Below are 22,770 nucleotides of genomic sequence, written 5' to 3' on the forward strand. Positions count from 1 at the left end.
CTGTGTTCCAGGTATGGGCAGTGACTTCCATAAACACAGACTGCATTGCTTGCTGTGATTGGCTGAGCACCGCTGCTGTAGACCAGTCTGTGTTCCACTTCCAGGATGTCTCTGCCCATACCCGGGGCCAGAACACAATGCGGTCTACTGTATTGACTATGTATCTAACCCGCAGCTACATACATACACTTTTATATCGCACATCCAGCTGCTGACACCTTAGGGAGAGAACTTGGGGAAAAAACGACCAGTTCTCATTTAAGTTGAAAGAAAATAAAATAAAAATTTTATTATAGCATAGCAGATAGCACTGTACTTGTATGTTATAACATACAAAACTGTGAAACAGAATAACGGCCTTCTGCCATATTTCTGTTAAGGTTAGTTGAGAGAGACATTTACCCCTCCCTTCTCCTCTCCCTACATAACTCAATTCGTTGTTTACTTTACACAAACTAATTATGTGTTTCTATACCTAGACATTTCTCCCATATTTGCTCCTGAGTGATAGTTGCCACGAAACGCGTAGAGCCAATAGGTGCATTATTATTCCTACTTTTCAACACTACTAACTGTTCCTTTTACCAATTGGACTGTATCAACAACTACAGTTATATTTCCTACCAAGGAGACACGCTTCAATGAAAGTGAATTGCTTTTTACCATATGTACAGTATGAACCAACCTTGATATCAATATACTATGCTATTATTATCACTGGTATATATTGTATATGTTTTAATGTACCTGGCTTATTTATGATTTAAACTGTGTATCTATTCTGTCACTATTTTACTGTGTGAATACCATTATTACCGTAAACTCTGTACAATAAATCAGTGATTGCTCAATACCGATTCTACAATGGTTTGTGTGTTCATAGCCTTAATATTCTGAGTACTGTCCGCTTTCATTTGCATCGTGTCACCTCCAGGGATGCAAACTTCATTTAAAGTCCCACCCCTCTCTTTTTTATCAAATTGCCGGGGATGGAGGCGCTGGGCGATAGTTGCCCTGCGTCTTCATTTAAAGTCCCATTTAGTTGTTCTAGTTTTTTAGATCCTATGTGTATACATAACAGGGATGGAAGTCTTGCGCCCTATCTTTATTTATTATTCTTATAATGGTACTTTCCATTGTAACATTGAATCAGATGTCTAGCTATTCAAACACCTTTGTGTCTACTATGTACATTGAGTTATATGTTTACTATAGGTGCAGAGTAGCTTAGACATTTTAGAATTACGACTATTGTTATGTCCACTTGTTGTGCTGCTATATGATTGCTGGGCTATGGTTGTGTCTTGGGCCGTCACCAGGCGGGGACGTGCCCAGTTCCGGGATCTGCGATGCGCTCCTGGGGCCCGCCCCTTTCCCTTCTCTCCTCAGGGGGTTGCTTAGGGATCGGGGGGACGCCCAATTGCGCATTGACGTCACGCCTGTGACGCTGTTCACGCTGCGTCGCTCCCAGTGACGCTGGCGTGCTGACGCCACCTTTCCACCTGACGCCTCTCATGAGGTGATTGGCGCTAGACAGGGTCGGGCGGGTTCCGCCCCTTTTGCTTTCTGGCGCCAACTCCTCCTCCCCTTGAGGCTGTTTTAGCGTGCCGTTGGTGGACACCAACCATTCAAGTGGAGTATATATACACTCCCTCGGGGCCAGTTAGTCTCCCTCAGGGATTGGACTCCATCACTACGAGGAACCTTTTCATCTCGCCAGCTTTACCAAGCTTTTAGGTATACCTACCAACCTCCCTCACTATCTTTCTACGTCCCTATACAATTTTTCTTTATTCCCATTTCCCTCTGGTGCTATGATCTTTGCCCACCCTTGGGGCTATGTGTTTGACCTCCTCTTTCTCTACACTACCCCATTATTATCAAACAAGTCATTTTGTCACCTCTAGGTATCTCACCTGACCCCACCTTTCCTATACCCTTCCATTACATTTATAGTCTTTACACTCCATTCTTATTTTTGGTCCATATATTTATTTACCTTATCACCATATCACCTTTTATTTTACCCACCAGTTTACTATACAATTGTTATTATATAATCTTTATAATTATTTTTACCTCTCTCCCCCGCCCCCTCTCCTTTCTTACATATGTCTACCATTCCTGCACCTCACTTTTCATATATTCTGGTTATCCACCCCTTAGGTATTATGTCTCCCCCTGGTATCCATCCTTGGTTGGGTTTATCCACCTCAGCTCCCGGGACTGATGTTTGTTGCCCGGCTGGACTTCGGCCCTCCATACCCGTGTCCAGTCTCATTGGCACTATTGTAAGTGTTCGTGGTAAATGGGGACATTTACCCCTCCCTTCCTTTCTCCTCTCCCTACATAACTCAATTCGTTGTTTACTTTACACAAACTAATTATGTGTTTCTATACCTAGACATTTCTCCCATATTTGCTCCTGATGAGTGGTAGTTGCCACGAAACGCGTAGAGCCAATAGATGCCTTATTATTCCTACTTTTCAACACTAACTGTTCCTTTTACCAATTGGACTGTATCAATAACTACAGTTATATTTCCTACCAAGGAGACACGCTTCAATGAAAGTGAATTGCTTTTTACCATATGTACAGTATGAACCAACCTTGATATCAATATACTATGCTATTATTATCACTGGTATATATTGTATATGTTTTAATGTACCTGGCTTATTTATGGTTTAAACTGTGTATCTATTCTGTCACTATTTTACTGTGTGAATACCATTATTACCGTAAACTCTGTACAATAAATCAGTGATTGCTCAATACCGATTCTACAATGGTTTGTGTGTTCATAGCCTTAATATTCTGAGTACTGTCCGCTTTCATTTGCATCGTGTCACCTCCAGGGATGCAAACTTCATTTAAAGTCCCACCGCTCTCTTTTTTATTTATCAAATTGCCGGGGATGGAGGCGCTGGGCGATAGTTGCCCTGCATCCTCATTTAAAGTCCCATTTAGTTGTTCTAGTTTTTTAGTTGAGAGAGTTGTTCTTTAAAGTACTTACTTATACATAGTTTGTTGAAGTTCTGTTGTTGGGCCAAACTATGTCATTGTCTCTCGGTTCTCTCCCTAAGCTGCATGTGCAAAACTGTATGTTCTGTATCTCTGGCTGTCTACATACAGTACTATATACACTATACCGCACTGTGTTCCGGGTATGGACGGAGACTTCCATAAACACAGACTAGTCTACATTGCTTGCTGTGATTGGCTGAGCACTGCTGCTGTAGACTAGTCTTTGTTCCAGGATGTCTCCGCCCATACCCGGGTCCGCAACACAGTGCGGTCTACTGTATGACTATATGTAACCTGCAGCTACATACATACATACTTATCGCAAATCCAGCCACTGATACCTTAGGGAGAGAGAACTGAATTACTAGTTCTGATGTAAGTTGGAAATTAATATAAAAAAGTCAGTCTTTGGCATTTTTATATTATTATTATATATTAATATTATATATTATTTTTATGCCTGTTTTATTTGGTATGGTGGTGCAATGTGCACTGACTGCAGTCTTATTTTATTTTAATCTTCTGTGTCCACTGTCCAATTTTATGTGGGTTACTTTTTATTAAAGTAAGTACTTTTTGACATTACTGGATTATTCTTTTCTTCATAAAATTAATGATTAAGTTGAATATAAATAATATAACGAATACGAATGTAACACAATTGTGTATATCCAATAATTTTTTTGGGTAATATATAAAAAAGTCTATTTCGTTTCGGTGCTGTTTCGGTATCAGTTTCTGGTATCAAGGAAGATTTATTTTCGGTATCGGTTTTGGCACCAAAAAACCCATTCGGTGCATAGTGTGAGGTTTAGGAAGCATACAGATAAACGCTGTCAAGGTTTCCTGTCTAAAAGAATGTCCTTTGAGGAGAGAGTTGAAGGCACTGGCTAAAACAGGCGATAGGGTATCTATAAATGTACAGTAATAAACAGCAGAAAATCCAACTGGGCCAGGTCTCTTGTTTAGTTTCAATGTTTTGATAGCATTGGATACCTCATCAACCGATAGAGGGTCTAATGTAGGAAGAGAAATGTGGGGGGAAAAAAAAAAAATCTGCCCTGGATGTATCCAGCTCATTGTGAGATGAATATAAAAGTGGTTAAATGTGACTTACAATGTTTGAATTATTTTCATTGGATTCAATAAATCTGTAAATGATTTCGCGCAAAACACAAAAATGCAGATAAAATAAACATAAATTCCTATACGTGACTTACGTGAATATCAGTGTTACGTCATCAGTAAAAGTTTAAATATAATAAAATTAAAAAATAACGTAAACGTGCAATATTGAAATGCTGTGGGTTTATAATACAATCTGCTGATGTTAATAAATCACACAATTAGTTCTATGTTAAGAATATATCTTCAGTGCGTGAAACATCTGTAGTGCTCTTGATTAAGAAAGTTCATTGGTGATTGTTGGCGTTTGGATAGGTGACACTCGATAACTGTGCAAACTCTGCATACAACTATGCTCACATTGCCCTTACCTTCATGGGCTTAGATCAAAGCCTTATGAGAAGTGCTGAATGATGGTGGACACGGATGTTCCAAATGTTGCCAGGTGGTGGTGGTGAACTTTGGGTGGATGGATGACCTTGCTGGATCCTAGGTAAAATTAGACTCCGGTTTCCGGAACTGGTGCCAAGAAAACATAAGGGAAAACAAGGGGCCTCCGATGGTGTAGTATAAAAAGATTGTTTTTTTTATTAAAATAAAAACCAAACACAAAACGCACTCTGCATCCAATGTCTGTAATAGTACAGTGTGCGGCGGTGCGCCACTGCTACCCAGAGGAAGTCTAGCACTGGGTAGCAGCGGCGCACCGCCGCACACTGTACTATTACAGCCATTGGATGCAGAGTGCGTTTTGTGTTTTATTTTAATAAAAACCAATCTTTTTATACTACACCATCGGAGGCCCCTTGTTTTCCCTTATGTTTTCTTGGCACCAGTTCCGGAAACCGGAGTCTAATTTACCTAGGATCCAGCAAGGTCATCCATCCACCCAAAGTTCACCACCACCACCTGGCAACATTTGGAACATCCGTGTCCACCATCATTCAGCACTTCTCATAAGGCTTTGATCTAAGCCCATGAAGGTAAGGGCAATGTGAGCATAGTTGTATGCAGAGTTTGCACAGTTATCGAGTGTCACCTATTCAAACACTAACAATCACCAATGAACTTTCTTAATCAAGAGCACTACAGATGTTTCACGCACTGAAGATATATTCTTGACATTATTATGAACTAATTGTGTGATTTATTAGCATCAGCGGATTGTATTATATACCCACAGCATTTCAATATTGCACATGTTTATGTTATTTTTTATTTTTTCATTTTATTATATTTAAACTTTTACTGGTGACGTAACACTGATATTCACATAAGTCACGTATAAGAATTTATGTTTATTTTATCTGCATTTTTGTGTTTTGCGCGAAATCATTTACAGATTTATTGGATTATTTTTGGTGGTCATGTGTACACTACAGATTTTGCAGCAACACGTTTAGTTTTTTGCAGTACACGGCAGCCTATGTGCCATTGGATAGTACCGCACGGGTCTTTTCACGTTTATTTTCATTGGATTATTGGAATATATATCTCTGGATATTTTAGGGCGAATAGGTTTGGAAGGAATATTTAAGTGTACAGGCTAGTAAAGTATCTGGTTTATTTGTTTTCATGAAAAAATATGGCGTGATCGTTTAATAGTTTTATCTGTTGACTGAGAAACAAATAAAATTCTAGTTTTCCTTATCCAAATTCAACTTTAGACTGGGAGTGCAGGGGGGGGGGGGGGCTGTGAAAAAAATTTTTCCTTAAACTTCCCTCTTAAAATTGGGATGCGTGTTATATGCCAATAAATACGGTGTGTAGTTTATTAGAGGCATAATATGATACTACTGTGATAGCAGTATCCAGTAAATGCCCTGTAAGAATCAAATAATGACCTTTGGGGTCTTTAATCCCCTTTAAAGAGGAAGTAAACCCTGATGGGTTTTACTTCCTCTTTTGCTCGCTGCAAAGCCTTATTCTAGGCTTACATGTCCAAAAAGTGGGTTTACAACTACTTTAATAATGTAAATAGAGAGTTTCGGTGGAATGCAATAAGTACGCCACGCTGTTTAGTTGAAGCTGAGGCTTTATATACAGTCATGGCCGAAATTGTTGGCACCCCAGAAATTTTTCCAGAAAATCAAGTATTTCTCTGCAGTAACACATGTTTTGCTATACACATGTTTATTCCCTTTGTGTGTATTGGAACAAAACAAAAAAAGGGAGGAAAAAAAGCAAATTGGACATAATGTCACACAAAACTCCAAAAATGGGCTGGTCAAAATTCTTGGCACCCTTAACTTAATATTTGGTTGCACACCCTTTGGAAAAAATAACTGAAATCAGTCGCTTCCTATAACCATCAATAAGATTCTTACACCTCTTACCCGGAATTTTGGACCACTCTTCCTTTGAAAATTGCTCCAGTTCTCTCTTACTGGAAGGGCGCCTTTTCCCAACAACAATTTTAAGATCTCTCCACAGGTGTTCAATGGGATTTAGATCTGGACTCATTGCTGGCCACTTTAGAACTCTCCAGCGCTTTGTTGCCGTCCATTTCTGGGTGCTTTTTTGACATATGTTTGGGGTCATTGTCCTGCTGGAAGACCCAAGAACTCGGACGCAAACCCAGCTTTGACACTGGGCTCTTGCTGTGTCAAAAGCCCAAACAACCCCAAAACATAATTGAACCTCCACCATATTTCACTGTAGGTACTGTGTTCTTTTCTTTGTAGGCCTCATTCCGTTTTTAGTAAACAGTAGAATGATGTGCTTTACCAAAAAGCTCTATCTTGGTCTCATCTGTCCACAAGACATTTTCCCAGAAGGATTTTGGCTTACTCAAGTACATTTTGGCAAACTGTAGTCTTGCTTTTTTATGTCTCTGTGTCAGCAGTGGGGTCCTCCTGGGTCCCCTGCCATAGCGTTTCATTTCATTTAAATGTCGACGGATAGTTGGCGCTGACACTGATGCTCCCTTAGACTGCAGGACAGCTTGAATTTCTTTGGAACTTGTTTAGGGCTGCTTATCTACCATCCGGACTATCCTGCGTTGCAACCTTTCATCAATTTTTCTCTTCAGTCCACGCCCAGAGAGATTAGCTACAGTGCCATGGGTTGCAAACTTCTTGATAAATGTTATGCACTGTGGACAAAGGAAAATCTAGATCTCTGGAGATGGACTTGTAACCTTGAGAATGTTGATATTTTTCCACAATTTTGGTTCTCAAGTCCTCAGACAGTTCTCTTCTTCTCTTTCTGTTGTCCATGCTTAGTGTGGCACACACACAGACAAACAATGCAAAGACTAAGTGAACTTCTCTCCTTTTTATCTGCTTTCAGGTGTGATTTTTATATTGCCTACACCTGTTACTTGCCCCAGGTGAGTTTAAAGGAGCATCACATGCTTGAAACAATCTTATCCATCCACAATTTTGAAAGGGTTGCCTAGAATTTTGACCACCCCATTTTTGGAATTGTGTGACATTATGTCCAATTTGCTTTTTTTCCTCCTTTTTTGTGTTTTGTTCTAATACACACAAAGGGAATAAACATGTGTATAGCAAAACATGTGTTACTGCAATACTTTTCTGTGATTTTCTGGAAAAATTTCTGGGGTGCCAACATTTTTGGCCATGACTGTACTTAAGAATATACCTTACTGAAGAATTTAGGAGTAGATTGTGTTGTAAAGTGAGTCTCTTGAAGGCATAAAAAGATACATGCCATTCCAGAAGCAAAAAAAAGGGCTTTGGTGCATTTTTGCGGCATGCTGAAACCCTGTACATTTAGGGATAATACGTTTAACCACTTCAATACCAGGCACTTACCCCCCTTCCTGCCCAACCCAATTTTCAGCTCTGTCACTTTTTAAATGACAATTGCGCAGTCATGCTACACTGTACCCAAACAAAATTTTTATCATTTTGTTCCCACAAACAGAGCTTTCTTTTGGTGGCATTTGATTACCTCTGCAGTTTTTATCTTTTGCTAAACAAATAAAAAAGACCATACATTTTGAAAAAAAATAAATAAAAGCTAGTTTCGGTTATAAAATTTTGTAAAAAAGTAAGTTTTCTCCTTCACTGATGGGCACTGATAAGGTGGCACTGATGAGGTGGCACCGACAATGGGCACCGATATGCAGCACTGATGGGCATTGATAGGCGACACTGATGAGCACTGAAAGGCTGCACTGATGGGTGCTTATGCATGCTACTGATAGGCATCACCGGTGGCACTGGCAGGCATTTTTAATCAGCACTGATTGGCAGCTGCCTGGGCACTGAATGGCAGCTGTCTGGTGGTCTAGGGTGGCATACCTGGTGGTCCTGGGCGGGCATTCGCAGGGGGGCTGCGCTGATAAACAATCAGCACAGACCCCCTTTGTCAGGAGAGCCGCCGATTGGCTCTCCTCTACTCAGGTCTATTAGATGCAAGTGAGGAAAAGCAGATAAACGGCTCTTCCTGTTTACATTGTGATCAGCCGTGACTGGACACCGCTGATCACGTGGTAAAGACCCTCCGTCAGAGGCTCTTTACCGAGATCGTTGTTGTGATGTGTCAGACTGACACGCCGCACCACCGATCGCCATGCTGGGTGCCCCCTAGGGCATGCGATCGCGGCTTATCCTACTGGACATCATATGATGCCCAGTCAGGATATCTGAACCGAAAATAGCAAAATGACGGCTGGGCGAGAAGTGGTTAAATTTGCCTCCGGAGGGAGGGGGATAAAGAAAGATGGAAAAAAAAAAAAAAGGGAAAAAGATAGAAGATCCAAAAGAACAATGTAAATTTTAAATGTCATGAGTGGTAAATAAAACATGGATGACCTCATAACATACCCGTTGAGGGGATAAAAAAAAAAAAATCTCTCTCCAAGGGTATATTAGCTACTGTCTGATGCCCACTGTATTAATGAACAAACAGAGTAGCAAGAAGGGAGCACAGGGAACATCCCTGAAGGAAAAGGAAAGCCAACTATTAATTGGTTACCATAAATATTTATGAAACAAGAACAAATTTGTCCAAGCTTGAACTGAGGGTCTGAGAACTGTAAAATATGGTTACTCGAAAGGGATCCAAGTTACATATAAAGCTGATCATGTTAGTCTGGAACAGAATGGTATCTATAACACTATGTGTTAAAAAATCCTATTAAAAGGCATAAAATGACTAGAAAAAAAAGAAATAAAATGAGGGGAAAAAAAAACGCAGGACCTTTTAACTGCCCTAGCAGGCATGAAAGAAGAAAAATAATTCATGTAGGTATGAACTTAGGAAAATAGACAAGATATCCTATTAATCTAGCTAGATGTTCATAAGTAAGGATAAAACCATTTTAAGGCCATATGAAAGAATACAGTATGAATTGGTGGACTCATCCAGCCAATGGGTAAAGAAATCTCATCAGAAAGCAATCTTCAGTCCATGGATTCTTCAGGAACCAGGTCTGGGGAATGAAAGCGACTTATCTTATGCGAACTCTGATGCTCGTTTCTTCCTGATGGGATAGACAATTTGCCTGAGAAACTCGATGTTGATCTTTGGTGTGTGTCTTCTGAATCTTGTGTTGAGTTTAACAAATGCATGTCTTGAAAAGTGGTTTGTAGGTCATTTACAGTGTGACATATATATTTGAAGCTATGAAATGTGAAATGCACCGAAAAGGGAAAACACCCCTGATACATTATTTGATTGCGTTGCAATATTTGAATCAGGGGTTTTAAAGCCCTTCTTTTATTGATCGTTAGTTGGGACAAATCTGCAAGAAGTTGATAGTTCTATCCTTGGAAAATTAGAGATTCTTTATTTTTTGCTGCGGCTACTAATAGTTGTTCTTTTGTTTGGTAAAAATTTAACTTAAAAAAGGGGTTGTAAACCCTCCTTTTTTTTCTTTTTTTTTTTTTTTTTTTTTTAAACACAACAAACATGTCATACTTACCTCCACTCTGTAGTTCCTTTTGCAAGTCAATTACAGATTCAGGAATGCGCAAATTGGAGCGTCTAGCGCAGTTTTCATAGTCCTCCAGTCTCGTCTGTAATATCATATTTTCCTCTTTAAGATTTTCAATCTGTCAAGTAATTCAGGGTATGGTTTTTCATGTCATCTACTCTGGTTTCAAGTCCAGACATGCATTGACCCAGCGTTTCTATGCTTTTTGAAAATGTTTTCTATTTGTTTTAACATGGCTGGGGGAGCCAATTTATTGAGGTGTCCTCAAACTCAAATTCAGTTTCAGCAGCGCCATTTTAGCTGTTGTATGAGGCGGTGTGATTTTGTTAGATTTTGGCTTCATATCTAAACAATGACCATCAGGAGTGCTGTGGGCACAGTTAGGAGTTAATCAATTGTGGGTATTTAGCAGACACCGACCGTTATAAGGCTTTACCCTCCCTCAAGGTAACGGAGCTTCAGGCGGGCATGTCCACTCTGCTCGGCACCACGCATGCGCCCCCCAGCATTTTTTTTTTACCTGCCCTTGAACTCTCCTCTGTATATATTATCCTATGTGTCTATGCACACATAGACGTTTTTAGCAGTTTAGTAGCAGGGGAGTTTAGAGGATGTTTTCTGAACACCCTAAAATCTCATTCAGGAGAGGAAATTCTGACCACAAAAAAAGCGCTGAACGCTGTTAAATGCTCTTAAAATGCTAGGCGCATTTAGCACTTCAGCATTTATTTCAATGGCCAGAGTAAAATAAAAATTTTGGCCCAAGAAATAAACTCCCAAATTTTGCTAAACTCACCTAAAGTGGTTTGAAATAATGCAGCTTAGTTGACTTCATAATGCGGATTTTCTCCTGTTAGGAAAAACCGCGTTTACAAGAAACCAGCATGCATTAGGCCTAACTGGTACATTAAAAAGAAAGAGGAGAAAAAGAAAAAACAAATGGTGTTGTAAATTCAACCAAAACCACTCACCATCTCCTGCAGGCAAGCCCCGCTCCTTATCCTCACATTTGTTGCATTCACTGAAGTACAGCAGCAAAAATATATCCAAAAAGACCCAAACCAGCGAGGTGGCCAATACCACCTTAAAATAGGCTAATTTTTTCATAGCAAGAAAAAAAAAAATACAAAGATTCTACTGAAAAATTATGTTGCAAAATAAGAAAACAAGAAACCAAGATGCGGGTGTCATCAGTCTTTCACAAACTGCAAGAGAAGAAAAACAAAACATCAGGAGAGGCATAAATGCAGCATTTCACATTAAAAAGAATATCACACGTGAAGAATACAGAGCTATAAAGCAGACTGAAGAAAGAAAATAGCAGTGAATAAAATTCAACAGTTCTGACAGCTTGTATTAAAAATGAAACAGCAGCATACACAGTTGAAATACATGTTTACATATGTTTACTGTACTGGCTGCCAAAGGATTTGTTAAATGTGTTTAGCCATACGTATGACTTTAACACCTCAACCACACTGCAAAGACAGGAAGATCACTCTACTGCTATGTAGGAGAATTAACCAGCAAACCACAAAATTAAGTGTTGCACAGTGTCACATATCAGTATCACAAGAATGGCCAACAGGACAGTAATTACAGTATCTTACAAAAGTGATTACACCCCTCACATTTGTGTACTTTATTATATCTTTTCCTGTGACAACACTGAAGAAAGGACACTTTGCTACAATGTAAAGTAGTGAGTGTACAGCTTGTATACCAGTGTAAATTTGCTGTCCCCTCAAAATAACTCACACAGCCATTAAGGTCTAAACCGCTGGCAACAAAAGCGAGTACACCCCTAAGTGAAAATGTCCAAATTGGGCCCAATTAGCCATTTTCCCTCCCCAGTGTCATGTGACTCGTTAGTCTTACAAGGTCTCAGGTGTGAATGGGGAGCAGGTTTGTTAAATTTGGCACTAATCGTTCTCTCTCTTACTGGTGACTGGAAGTTCAACATGGCACCTCATGGCAAAGAACTCTCTGAGAATCTGAAAAAAAAAAAAGAAAGAATTGTTGCTTTACATAAAGATGGCCTTGGCTATAAGATTGCCAAGACCCTGAAACTGAGCTGCAGCACGATGGCCAAGACCAAACAGAGATTTAACAGGACAGGTTCCACTCAGAACAGGCCTCGCCATGGTCAACCAAAGAAGTTGAGTGCATGTGCTCAGCATCATATCCAGAGGTTGTCTTTGGGAAATAAACATGAGTGCTGCCAGCATTGCTGCAGAGGTTGAAGGGGTGGGAGATGAGCCTGTCAGTGCACAGACCATATCCCGCACACTGCATCAAATTGGTCTGCATGAATAAAATGATGAACCACACAGAGTTTATTTAGAAAAAAATATTCAAAAAGAAAAGGGGAATGATCAGTAAAAACATGATAACAATCTGTACATAACAGTCGTATATATATCATAGTTTGCATATCATCAGTATTTTATGAATTCCAAACTGAATCCAGATTTCTCCATAAGCCTAACATGTTTCAGGACGATGTCCCTTCTTCAGAGGCGTTTTTATAGGAGAGAAAATTGGATACATTTAGTATTGATGTGAGGAAATGTGTAGGCTTATGGAGAAATCTGGATTCAGTTTGGAATTCATAAAATACTGATGATATGCAAACTATGATATATATATACACGACTGTTATGTACAAAATTGTTATCATGCTTTTACTGATCATTCCCCTTTTCTTTTTAAATAATTTTTTCTAAACAATATGGTTTTAAAATCTTTGACTGTTCCCCTTTAAAGTCTCAAGTACCGGGGGGTACAAGTGTTCCCTCTTACTCGTCTGAGGGTTCCCTATACAAATTGGTCTGCATGGCTGTCGTCCCAGAAGGAAGCCTCTTCTAAAGATGATGCAGAAGAAAACCCGCAAACAGTTTGCTGGACCTTCAGAATGCATGCGCTGGTGACGTCACTGGCTTCATGTACTCTGAATATATCAAGTTTGGGAGATATTCACAGTACCTACAGGTAAGCCTTATTATAGGCTTACCTGTAGGTATAAGTGGTTTAACAGGGTTTATCATCACTTTAGACTCTGATGGGGTCACTAATGTTAAAGTGAATCAGATGGGGATTTTTTTTTTTCGGACGAATAATAATGTGTAAAATATACAATATAGACCTCACATTGAAAAGTTTGGAGACTCTGGGTCTAAGCAGGAAACTGGTATATCATGTCAAGGTGTCCTTTGCTTGGTCACACTTTCTAGGCAGGCACTTATGAAATGAAGAGTTCATTTTGTGCAACACAGTAAAAGATGAAAACCAGGCAAACAGATCTGAAATACATATAGGAGCTGCCTTAACTAACAGATTGTACATTTCAGGAGTGAGCGGATTGAAATTTTACAGTCCAGCTATACAACACACCCAGGATGGTGACCTGATTTTTTACTACTGTAGTTAAGCAACACAGCTCAATCACCTCTCTGCACCCAACCTGTGATTGAACAGTTAAAGAAAGAAAAAATGTATATATATCTGGTGCCACCAGTGACACGGGTCCATCCCTATATTACAAACAAAAACAGAAAATTGCCCTGGGACTTTAAATGAGGTGAGCACAGTAAGGCCAATCAATATAAACAAAAAAAAAGAGTAAACATGGTCTCAAATTTTATTAGAGTTATATATGGGTTGTCATACATGAAATACATAGATATTACATCAAACCAATAATAAGCATGGTACATTGTTGTGCACATGTTACAAGGAACCATAAAGAATACTACACAAACATCTTAAACTCGATGCATTTCACGAGTCAATACAAATGCAGTGTATCTAAAATATAAAACATTGATTAAGGGTGTATGTCAAGATATATGTCATGTAACAACATGGTAAAAGGGGGGCCTTATGTGTGGAAGACCCCACACTTACCAATAGGCAAAGCCAGGGTAGAACAGGCTTGTTTCCCAAAAGGTGGCAGCCACATGAGTCTAGCCCAGGAGCTGGATCCAGCAGGGCCCCTCCGGGTAACAAATGGAGGGTGAATATGGCAATAGTGAAACAAAAAAAAAAAAAAAAAATGTGTGTCCCTTGGGGCCTCATCATGGAAAACTGCAACATAAATGTATATAAGTAATTTGCTTGTGCTCTCAGTCCCTTTCTCTGTCGCAAAAGGGGAGAGGTCAGGGGTCTATTAAGAGTATAAAAGTCGAGATTTTCAGCCCTTTTTTTTGGGGCTGAAAGTGCCCCTCGACTTATACTTGAGTCACCGCTGTCTGCCTACATGATCAGCGTGTCATGCAGACAGACGGCGGCCAGCGTGTGATATTACCATTCGGCAGCCATTCACTGTTCAAAAGCCGCGCCTCCTTCTCTTCTGAGATAGGCAGAAAACTCAATTTCCCAGCAGTCAGTGTACAGCCTATCACGGACATTCTCTCATCCTCATCCGTGGTATGAGAATGAGAGAATGTCCGTGATAGGCTGACCGCTGGGAAATGGAGTGTTCTGCCTATCATGGACGAGGAGGCGCAGCTTTTGAACAGTAGAATGGCCGAATGGTATTATCACACGCTGATCGGTGCAGAGCGGCACACGGAGGATGGAGATCGCCACACGGAGGTATGCACACATACACAGGGACACAGGTAGGCGACACCTGCACACATACACAGGGACACAGGTAGGCGACACCTGCACACATACACAGGGACACAGGTAGGCGACACCTGCACACATACACAGGGACACAGGTAGGCGACACCTGCACACATACACAGGGACACAGGTAGGCGACACGTGCACACATACACAGGGACACAGGTAGGCGACACGTGCACACATACACAGGGACACAGGTAGGCGACACGTGCACACATACACAGGGACACAGGTAGGCGACACGTGCACACATACACAGGGACACAGGTAGGCGACACGTGCACACATACACAGGGACACAGGTAGGCGACACGTGCACACATACACAGGGACACAGGTAGGCGACACGTGCACACATACACAGGGACACAGGTAGGCGACACGTGCACACATACACAGGGACACAGGTAGGCGACACGTGCACACATACACAGGGACACAGGTAGGCGACACGTGCACACATACACAGGGACACAGGTAGGCGACACGTGCACACATACACAGGGACACAGGTAGGCGACACGTGCACACATACACAGGGACACAGGTAGGCGACACGTGCACACATACACAGGGACACAGGTAGGCGACACGTGCACACATACACAGGGACACAGGTAGGCGACACGTGCACACATACACAGGGACACAGGTAGGCGACACGTGCACACATACACAGGGACACAGGTAGGCGACACGTGCACACATACACAGGGACACAGGTAGGCGACACGTGCACACATACACAGGGACACAGGTAGGCGACACGTGCACACATACACAGGGACACAGGTAGGCGACACGTGCACACATACACAGGGACACAGGTAGGCGACACGTGCACACATACACAGGGACACAGGTAGGCGACACGTGCACACATACACAGGGACACAGGTAGGCGACACGTGCACACATACACAGGGACACAGGTAGGCGACACGTGCACACATACACAGGGACACAGGTAGGCGACACGTGCACACATACACAGGGACACAGGTAGGCGACACGTGCACACATACACAGGGACACAGGTAGGCGACACGTGCACACATACACAGGGACACAGGTAGGCGACACGTGCACACATACACAGGTAGGCGACACATGCACACATACACAGGGACACAGGTAGGCGACACATGCACACATACACACATACACAGGGACACAGGTAGGTGACACATGCACACATACACAGGGACACAGGGACACAGGGAGGTATACAGCTGCAGATGGGCAGCCCTCTTTTTCCACTTAGAGTAGCTGCTGCATTTCTCACCCTCATCTTTATACTCGAGTCAATAAGTTTTTCCCAGTTTTTTGTGGTAAATTAGGGGCCTCGACTTATACTCGGATCGACCTATACTCGAGTATATACGGTACCTGGATTTGACAGGTATTGTAAACATTTCTTTTTTACAGCAAAGGAATGAACTTCTGTCTGTAAATGAGGTCAGCTTAACCACTTAAAGACAACCTTTTTCTGACATTTGTTGTTTCCAAGTTAAAATCAGTAATTACTTAATCAGAAAATTACTTGGAACCCAAAAACACACTAAATATACATATACATATACATATATATATATATATATATATATATATATATACACACACACACATGTTTTAGCAGAGACCCTAGAGAATACAATGGCAGTTGTTGCAATATTTTATGTCACAGGGTATATGCGCAGTGGTCTTATAAAACACAACTTTTTTGGAAAAAATACACTTCAGCCCCGGAAGGATTTGCCCCCTTAATGACCAGGCCATTTTTTTGCGATACGGCACTGCGTCGCTTTAACTGACAATTGTGCAATCGTGCGACGTTGTACCCAAACAAAACTGAAGTCCTTTTTTACCCACAAATAGCGCTTTTTTTGGTGATATTTGAGTACCTCTGTTTTTTTTGTTTTGTGCTATATACAAAAAAAAGCCTAATTTTAAAAAAAAAATAATAAATAACTATTTTTCTTTACTTTATGCTATAATACATATCCAAAACAAAATAAAAAAAAAAAAAAAAAAGAAGAAAATATTCATCAGTTTAGGCCGATCTATATTCTTCTACTTTTGGTAAAAAAAAAGTTGGTTTGCGCAAAAGTTATCATGTCTACAAAACTATGGGATAGATGCAGGGAATTGTATTCTTTTTACTGGTAATGGCGGCGAAACTGCGACATTGCGGCAGGACAAATCTGACCCCAAAATTACACTTTTTGGGGACCTGTGACATTATTACATTGATTAGTGCTATAAAAATGCACCGATCAATGTAAAAATTACACTGGCAGAGAAGGAGTTAACACTAGGGGGCAATCAAGGGGTTAAGTGTGTTCCCATAGCATGTTCTAACTGTAGGGGGGATGGACATACTGGAACATGACAGATCACTGGGAGTAGATCTTTGTCATGTCAGTATGCATAACGGGGAAATGCCTTGTTTACATAGGCAGTTCCACGTTCTGCCTCTCCTCACCGCGTTGGCGAGTTGCCGGCGGACATCGAGTCCACGGGCTCCCACTATCCTCCGACGTACAGGTACATCGATTCACGCAGAAGAGCAGACCTGCCGCAGTATATCTGCGTGAGCTTGTCGGCTAATGGTTCATGAAAAAAAAAAACCCTAAAACAGCAAAGTTAGCCCAATTTTTTTTGTATAATGTGAAAGATGATGTTACGCCACAAGAATCGTGATCTTCATTCTAAGCAAAAAAATTGTGCAGCTCTAACACACACACACACACACACACACAATCAGGGCTGCTGCTCTTCCAGACCAATTCACACCCAGCTTCCCACAAACTGCATTTTCTGATCAATCTCAACTTACATTTTATATACACCGATCAGCCATACCGTTATGACCACCAACATAATATTGAGTAGGTCCTCCTTTAGTTGTCAAAACTGCACTTAAGCCTCGAAGCATGGATGCCATTGGATCTCTGACAGGTATGCTGTGGTACCTGGTACAAAGCAGTCAGTAGCAGCTTCTTTAACCACTTCAATACAGGGCGCTTTCACCCCCTTCCTGCTCAGGCCAATTTTCAGCTTTCAGCACTGTTGCACTTTGAAAGACAATTGTGCGGTCATGCAACACTGTATCCAAATTTAATTTGTAAATAAAATAAAGCTTTCTTTTGGTGGCATTTAATCATTTAAAAAAAAAAAAAAAAACACGAAAAAAAAAATTACCGAAAATTTGGAAAAGTGGAAAATAAAAAAAGAAGAAGTTTTAGTTTCTGTCAGAAAATTTTGTAAAGAAGTAATGTTTCTTCTTCTATGATGTGCCCTGATGAGGTGGCACTATTATGCTGCACTGATGGGTGACAACGATGAGCAGGCACCGATTGGTACAGGATTGATGTCTGACTGGCATCTTTACAGTCTCTCCTGCGCGGAGACGCCGCTGATCAGCGCTCCTCGCCTCACACTCTGTCAGTGTGAGCCAAGGCGAGCCAATAAAAATGGCACTTCCGCATTTACATGGGATCGGCTGTGATTGGACACAGCCGATCACATGGTTAAAGAGCCGCGTCATCGGCTCTCTACCAAGATCGCTAGAGCAGCGACACTGGGGCGACGTCATATGACCACCCCAAAACAAGGGACACCGCCCGCCGTCATTTCCCTATGCAGTGGGCGGGCGGTGGTTAAACTGGTTGTAAAACCCTCTCATATACACAGTGAAGTGTGAAATCTTCAGGTGATACATAAAAGATGAAACAAATCCTACTACACAAGTTTTACTTGCTTATTTGCAGTCTTCTCTTCCCTACATTCCTTCAAAAGTGCAGATTTGTAATAAAAATCCTTTGCATCTGTGAGGAGCAGAGAGGAGGGGGTGAAGTGTTACAGCGTGTGAGAGCCGATGGGAGGAAAGAGATGCACCCCATCCACACACTGTACAGAAACAAAAAAAAAAAAAAAAAAATGATGCAGAGCCGTGCTCTGAATAGACAAGCTGTGTGCTGAGCTCCCTCCCCCGTCTCATGTGTCAGGATAACATCTCAGAAGTGATTCATGCTGATAACGGATGAACAAAGCACCAGAGAGAAATTGTATTTCAAGCTTTGGAGATAGACAAGTAAACACTACAGATATACAGTATGCGCTTTGTTCAGATTTCATGACTGAGGTTTACAACCACTTTAAAGTCTTGTTAATTGTAATGCGGAGCTTCCATGGATCAGACTTGATTTTCCAGCACATCCCACAGATGCTCAATTGGATTGAGATCTGGAGACTTTTGAGACCAAGTCAACACCACAAACTCGTGTTCCCCAAATAATTCTTGAGACAGTTTGGCAGTGTGGCAGGGCGCATTATCCTACTGAAAGAGGCCACTGCCATCAGGTAATACAGTTTCCAATGTTCAGGTAGGTGATATGTTTCAAGCAAGATCCACATGAATGTCAGGACCCTGGGTTTCCCAGCAGAACAAAGCATCACACTGCCTGGCTTGTTTTCTTCCCATGGTGCAGCCTGGTGGCATCTCTTCCCCAGGTAAGCGACACACGTGCATCTGGCCATCCACAAGATGTAAAAGAAAACGTGATTCATCAGACCAGGCCACCTTCTTCCATTGCTCTGTGGTCCAGCTCTGATACTCGCATGCCCATTGTAAGCACTTTTGCCTGTGGACACAGGGTTGCCTGACTGCTCTGCGGCTGCACAGCCCCATACACAACATATTGTGATGTCCATTCCACTTTTAAACACACCAACTTCAGGGACAAAATGTTTAATTGCTGTTTAATATAGTCCACCGACTTTGAGATGCCAATGTAATGAGATAATCAATGTAATTCATGCAACCTGTCAGTGGTCATAAAGTTATGGCTGATCAGTGTATATCACATATATGCCAAGATAGCACATCTCAATAATACTTACAACTAAATAAAAAAAAAGAAAACCAAATGCAAAAAATTTAAATATTTGAGAATGGAGGTATTGTTAAAAAAAGAAGAGAGCAAAAGATTAAATGTAGCAATATACCACATCTAATTCATTTTTCAATTTTTTTTTTTGCTTTCTTTTTTAAAGCTCTCACTGCTGCAGACTTGATCAATACTCATTGATATTTTTCTGTCCAGCGTTTCTATCTTGTGGTACCACTGAAGCCCCAGCATAACCACCCTTTTCATGCGTGCTTCGGTCTGGTCTACAGCCGTATATGCTTACGCTTCAAGCTCTAATTAGGCGCAGACACCACCAAAGCCCTGCATTCAAAGCAAATGACCTGCTCCTCCACAAGGGTTTTAAGTGCCAATGGCTACCGATTAAGCACCATGCTCTCAACAAGGTGCCTGTCATGTGAATGGGCCATGTGACCTTTAAATGACACAACCAGCTTTTTTTTCCTGGAGAAAAGCATCTCCAAAGCCTTTATCTAGCTCAGCGTTTCTCAACTCCAGTCCTCAAGGCGCCCCAACAGGTCATGTTTTCAGGATTTCCCTCAGATGAAACGGCTGTGGTAATTACTAATTACTAAGGTAGTAAAACTGATCAAATCACCTGTGCAAAATAATGGAAATCACATCGGATGAGGGCTCATTCTTGTACCAACACCAGTTCCATAAACAATACCAGCTGCACTCTGTGATACAAAAAAGGACAGAACGTGCTTGCATTATATTTTAAACATAACAGCCAAAAAAAAAAAAAAACACAAACATTAACAGCCCACTTAAGATATATTATAAAAAAAATGCTGCAATATTCACCTTCAATCTAAAGATTTCCCCTGCAGTACTCCTATTCTGCCACTAGATGTCCCATTCTTGACCTATCCCCAGCCCGTGATTGGACAGCAAAAGCAGCATACTGATGAGTTCATCTCTGGGTCACTCTGCTTTCTATCAGCATGCCTTTGTCAGCACATCAAATGACTGGCTTTTTATGCCACGTCTTCCTCTGTCAGGTCAGCCATGCTATGCAGAGACTGCAAGCGGCTGATATCAGGTCAAATCCAAGTACTAACAATGCCTGCATTTAACAAATTGACTTAATGGCAAACTAATGATTACAAAGATGCCCTAACCAAAGACTGGCTCACGCCGATATACGTTGGTAGAATGGCAAGGCTGGGCAAAGTAACATACCTGTACTTCACTTTGAATTTCCCACAAGCTCCGTCCCCACAGGACCCGCGGACTTGATGTCCGCCGGGTGACCGCAATCGTGTCACGGAGCTGAAGAACGGGGAGATGCCAGTGTAAACACAGCATCTCCCTGTTCTGCCTAGTGACAGGACACTGATCGTCTGCTCCCTCTCATCGGGAGCAGCGATCATTGTGGTGTCACAGCTAGCCCACCCCCCAGTTAGAATCACTCCCTAGGACACACTTAACCCCTTCCCCGCCCCCTAGTGGTTAACCTCTTCACTGCCAGTGATATTTTTACAGTAATTAATGCAATTTTATAGCATTGGTCGCTGTATTAATGCCAATGGTCCCAAAAATGTGTCAAAATTGTCCGATGTGTCCGCCATACTGTCGCAGTCACGATACCATTACTAGTAAAAAAAAATTAAAAAAAATTATTAATAAAAATGGCATAAAACCCCCTATTTTGCAGGCGCTATAACTTTTGCGCACACCAATCGAACGCTTATTGCAATTTTTTTTTACCAAAAACATGTAGAAGAATATGTATTGGCCCAAACTGAGGAAACACTTTTTTCTTTATATATTTTTGGGGGATGTTTATTATAAGTAAAAAATATTGATTTTTTTTTTCAAAATTGTCGCTCTATTTTTGTTTATAGCACAAAAAATAAAAACCGCAGGAGGTGATCAAATACCACCAAAAGAAAGCTCTATTTGTGGGAAAAAAAAAAAAAGACACGTCAATTTTGTTTGGGAGCCACGTCGCGCAATTGTCAGTTAAAGTGACGCTGTGCCGAATCGCAAAATGTGGCCTGGTCATTTGGCAGCCAAATGGTACGGGGCTGAAATGGTTGAAGAATGTTATCCCAACATTTCATTTTCCTGATATGTGTATGTTGCGCCATAAACTTGTGTTAAAAAGTACCCTGTTCTCATTGTATCAGGGTGGATTTGATTTAAAATCATCATTTTTTAAAGAGCAACTGTCATCTCTATTCCACAGCGGCTCCTCCTCTGACCTACTGTTAACTCACAGTCTCATTCACTTTAATGGGACGGCTGGTGATGCGGCAGTGACAAAACAAGGTGAGGTATGTGGCGGCAGCAGGTGAGTGGATGGCCGCTAACAGGCGCTGCCATGATGGATCTGAATTGACAGGTGCTCTTTAAATGTAATGACTTATTCTTCCTGGTAGTTAAAATCTTTAATATTTGCAAACAAAATGATGGTTTCCTATATGGAATAATAAGCTGTCAGGTTAGCAAAACAGCGATATCAGAACCAATTCAATCACACAGTTTGTAGTGTACATAGATTTGCAAAACAATGGGATAAAGGAATATTCTTGAACTTTGTTTTGTCTCATGGTTATTGTTTACCAAAGTGTTTATCAAAAATGTAAATATTGCAGAATATACAGCCTCATGCTACATAACTAAGCTCCATTCCATGCTGAATAAACTAAATGATTAATGGATCTTAAAATTAAAAAAAAAAAACTACTTTTGGATAGATTTTTACTTCAAAAGCATTTTATTAAAATAAATTTAATAAAAATTAAAAAAAAAAAAAAAAAATCGACTTATATAAAAAAAAAATCCAATTGTTTTGATTTTTTTTTTTTTAATCATTGATTTATATCCACCCTGCTTTGTATGAAATACCTGGTAAACCTGCAAAAATAGGATTTTTAAAACAGCTTACCTGTAAAATCCTTTTCTTTGAAGTACATCGGGTGACACAGAGCCATAGTAGTTACTATGTGGTTAAAGGGCCACCTTCAGGTGATGAACACTGGCACACCCTAAGACAAAATCCCTATATAACCCCTCCCACTGCTGGGAGTACCTCAGTTTTGTAGCAAAGCAATACACGTGTATACCAAGAAGGGAGGGACCTCTGTGTCCCATGATGTACTTCAAAGAAAAGGATTTTACAGATAAGCTGTTTA

At 40.9% G+C, this 22,770-nt stretch overlaps 1 protein-coding gene across 2 annotated transcripts in view; it reads right to left on the minus strand.

The window, feature by feature from the left end:
* The window catches only part of GALNT1 (polypeptide N-acetylgalactosaminyltransferase 1), a 481,701-nt gene that overhangs the window by 432,076 nt on the left and 26,855 nt on the right, over positions 1-22,770 (minus strand). For both annotated transcript variants that reach the window (XM_073630779.1, XM_073630780.1), the window contains exon 2: positions 11,033-11,266. In XM_073630779.1, coding sequence (XP_073486880.1) covers positions 11,033-11,168 — 136 coding nt within the window. In that variant the 5' untranslated portion in view covers positions 11,169-11,266. The remainder of the gene's footprint in view (positions 1-11,032; positions 11,267-22,770) is intronic.

This window comes from Aquarana catesbeiana, linkage group LG05, assembly GCF_042186555.1.
Source record: "Aquarana catesbeiana isolate 2022-GZ linkage group LG05, ASM4218655v1, whole genome shotgun sequence".
NCBI lineage: Eukaryota > Metazoa > Chordata > Amphibia > Anura > Ranidae > Aquarana > Aquarana catesbeiana.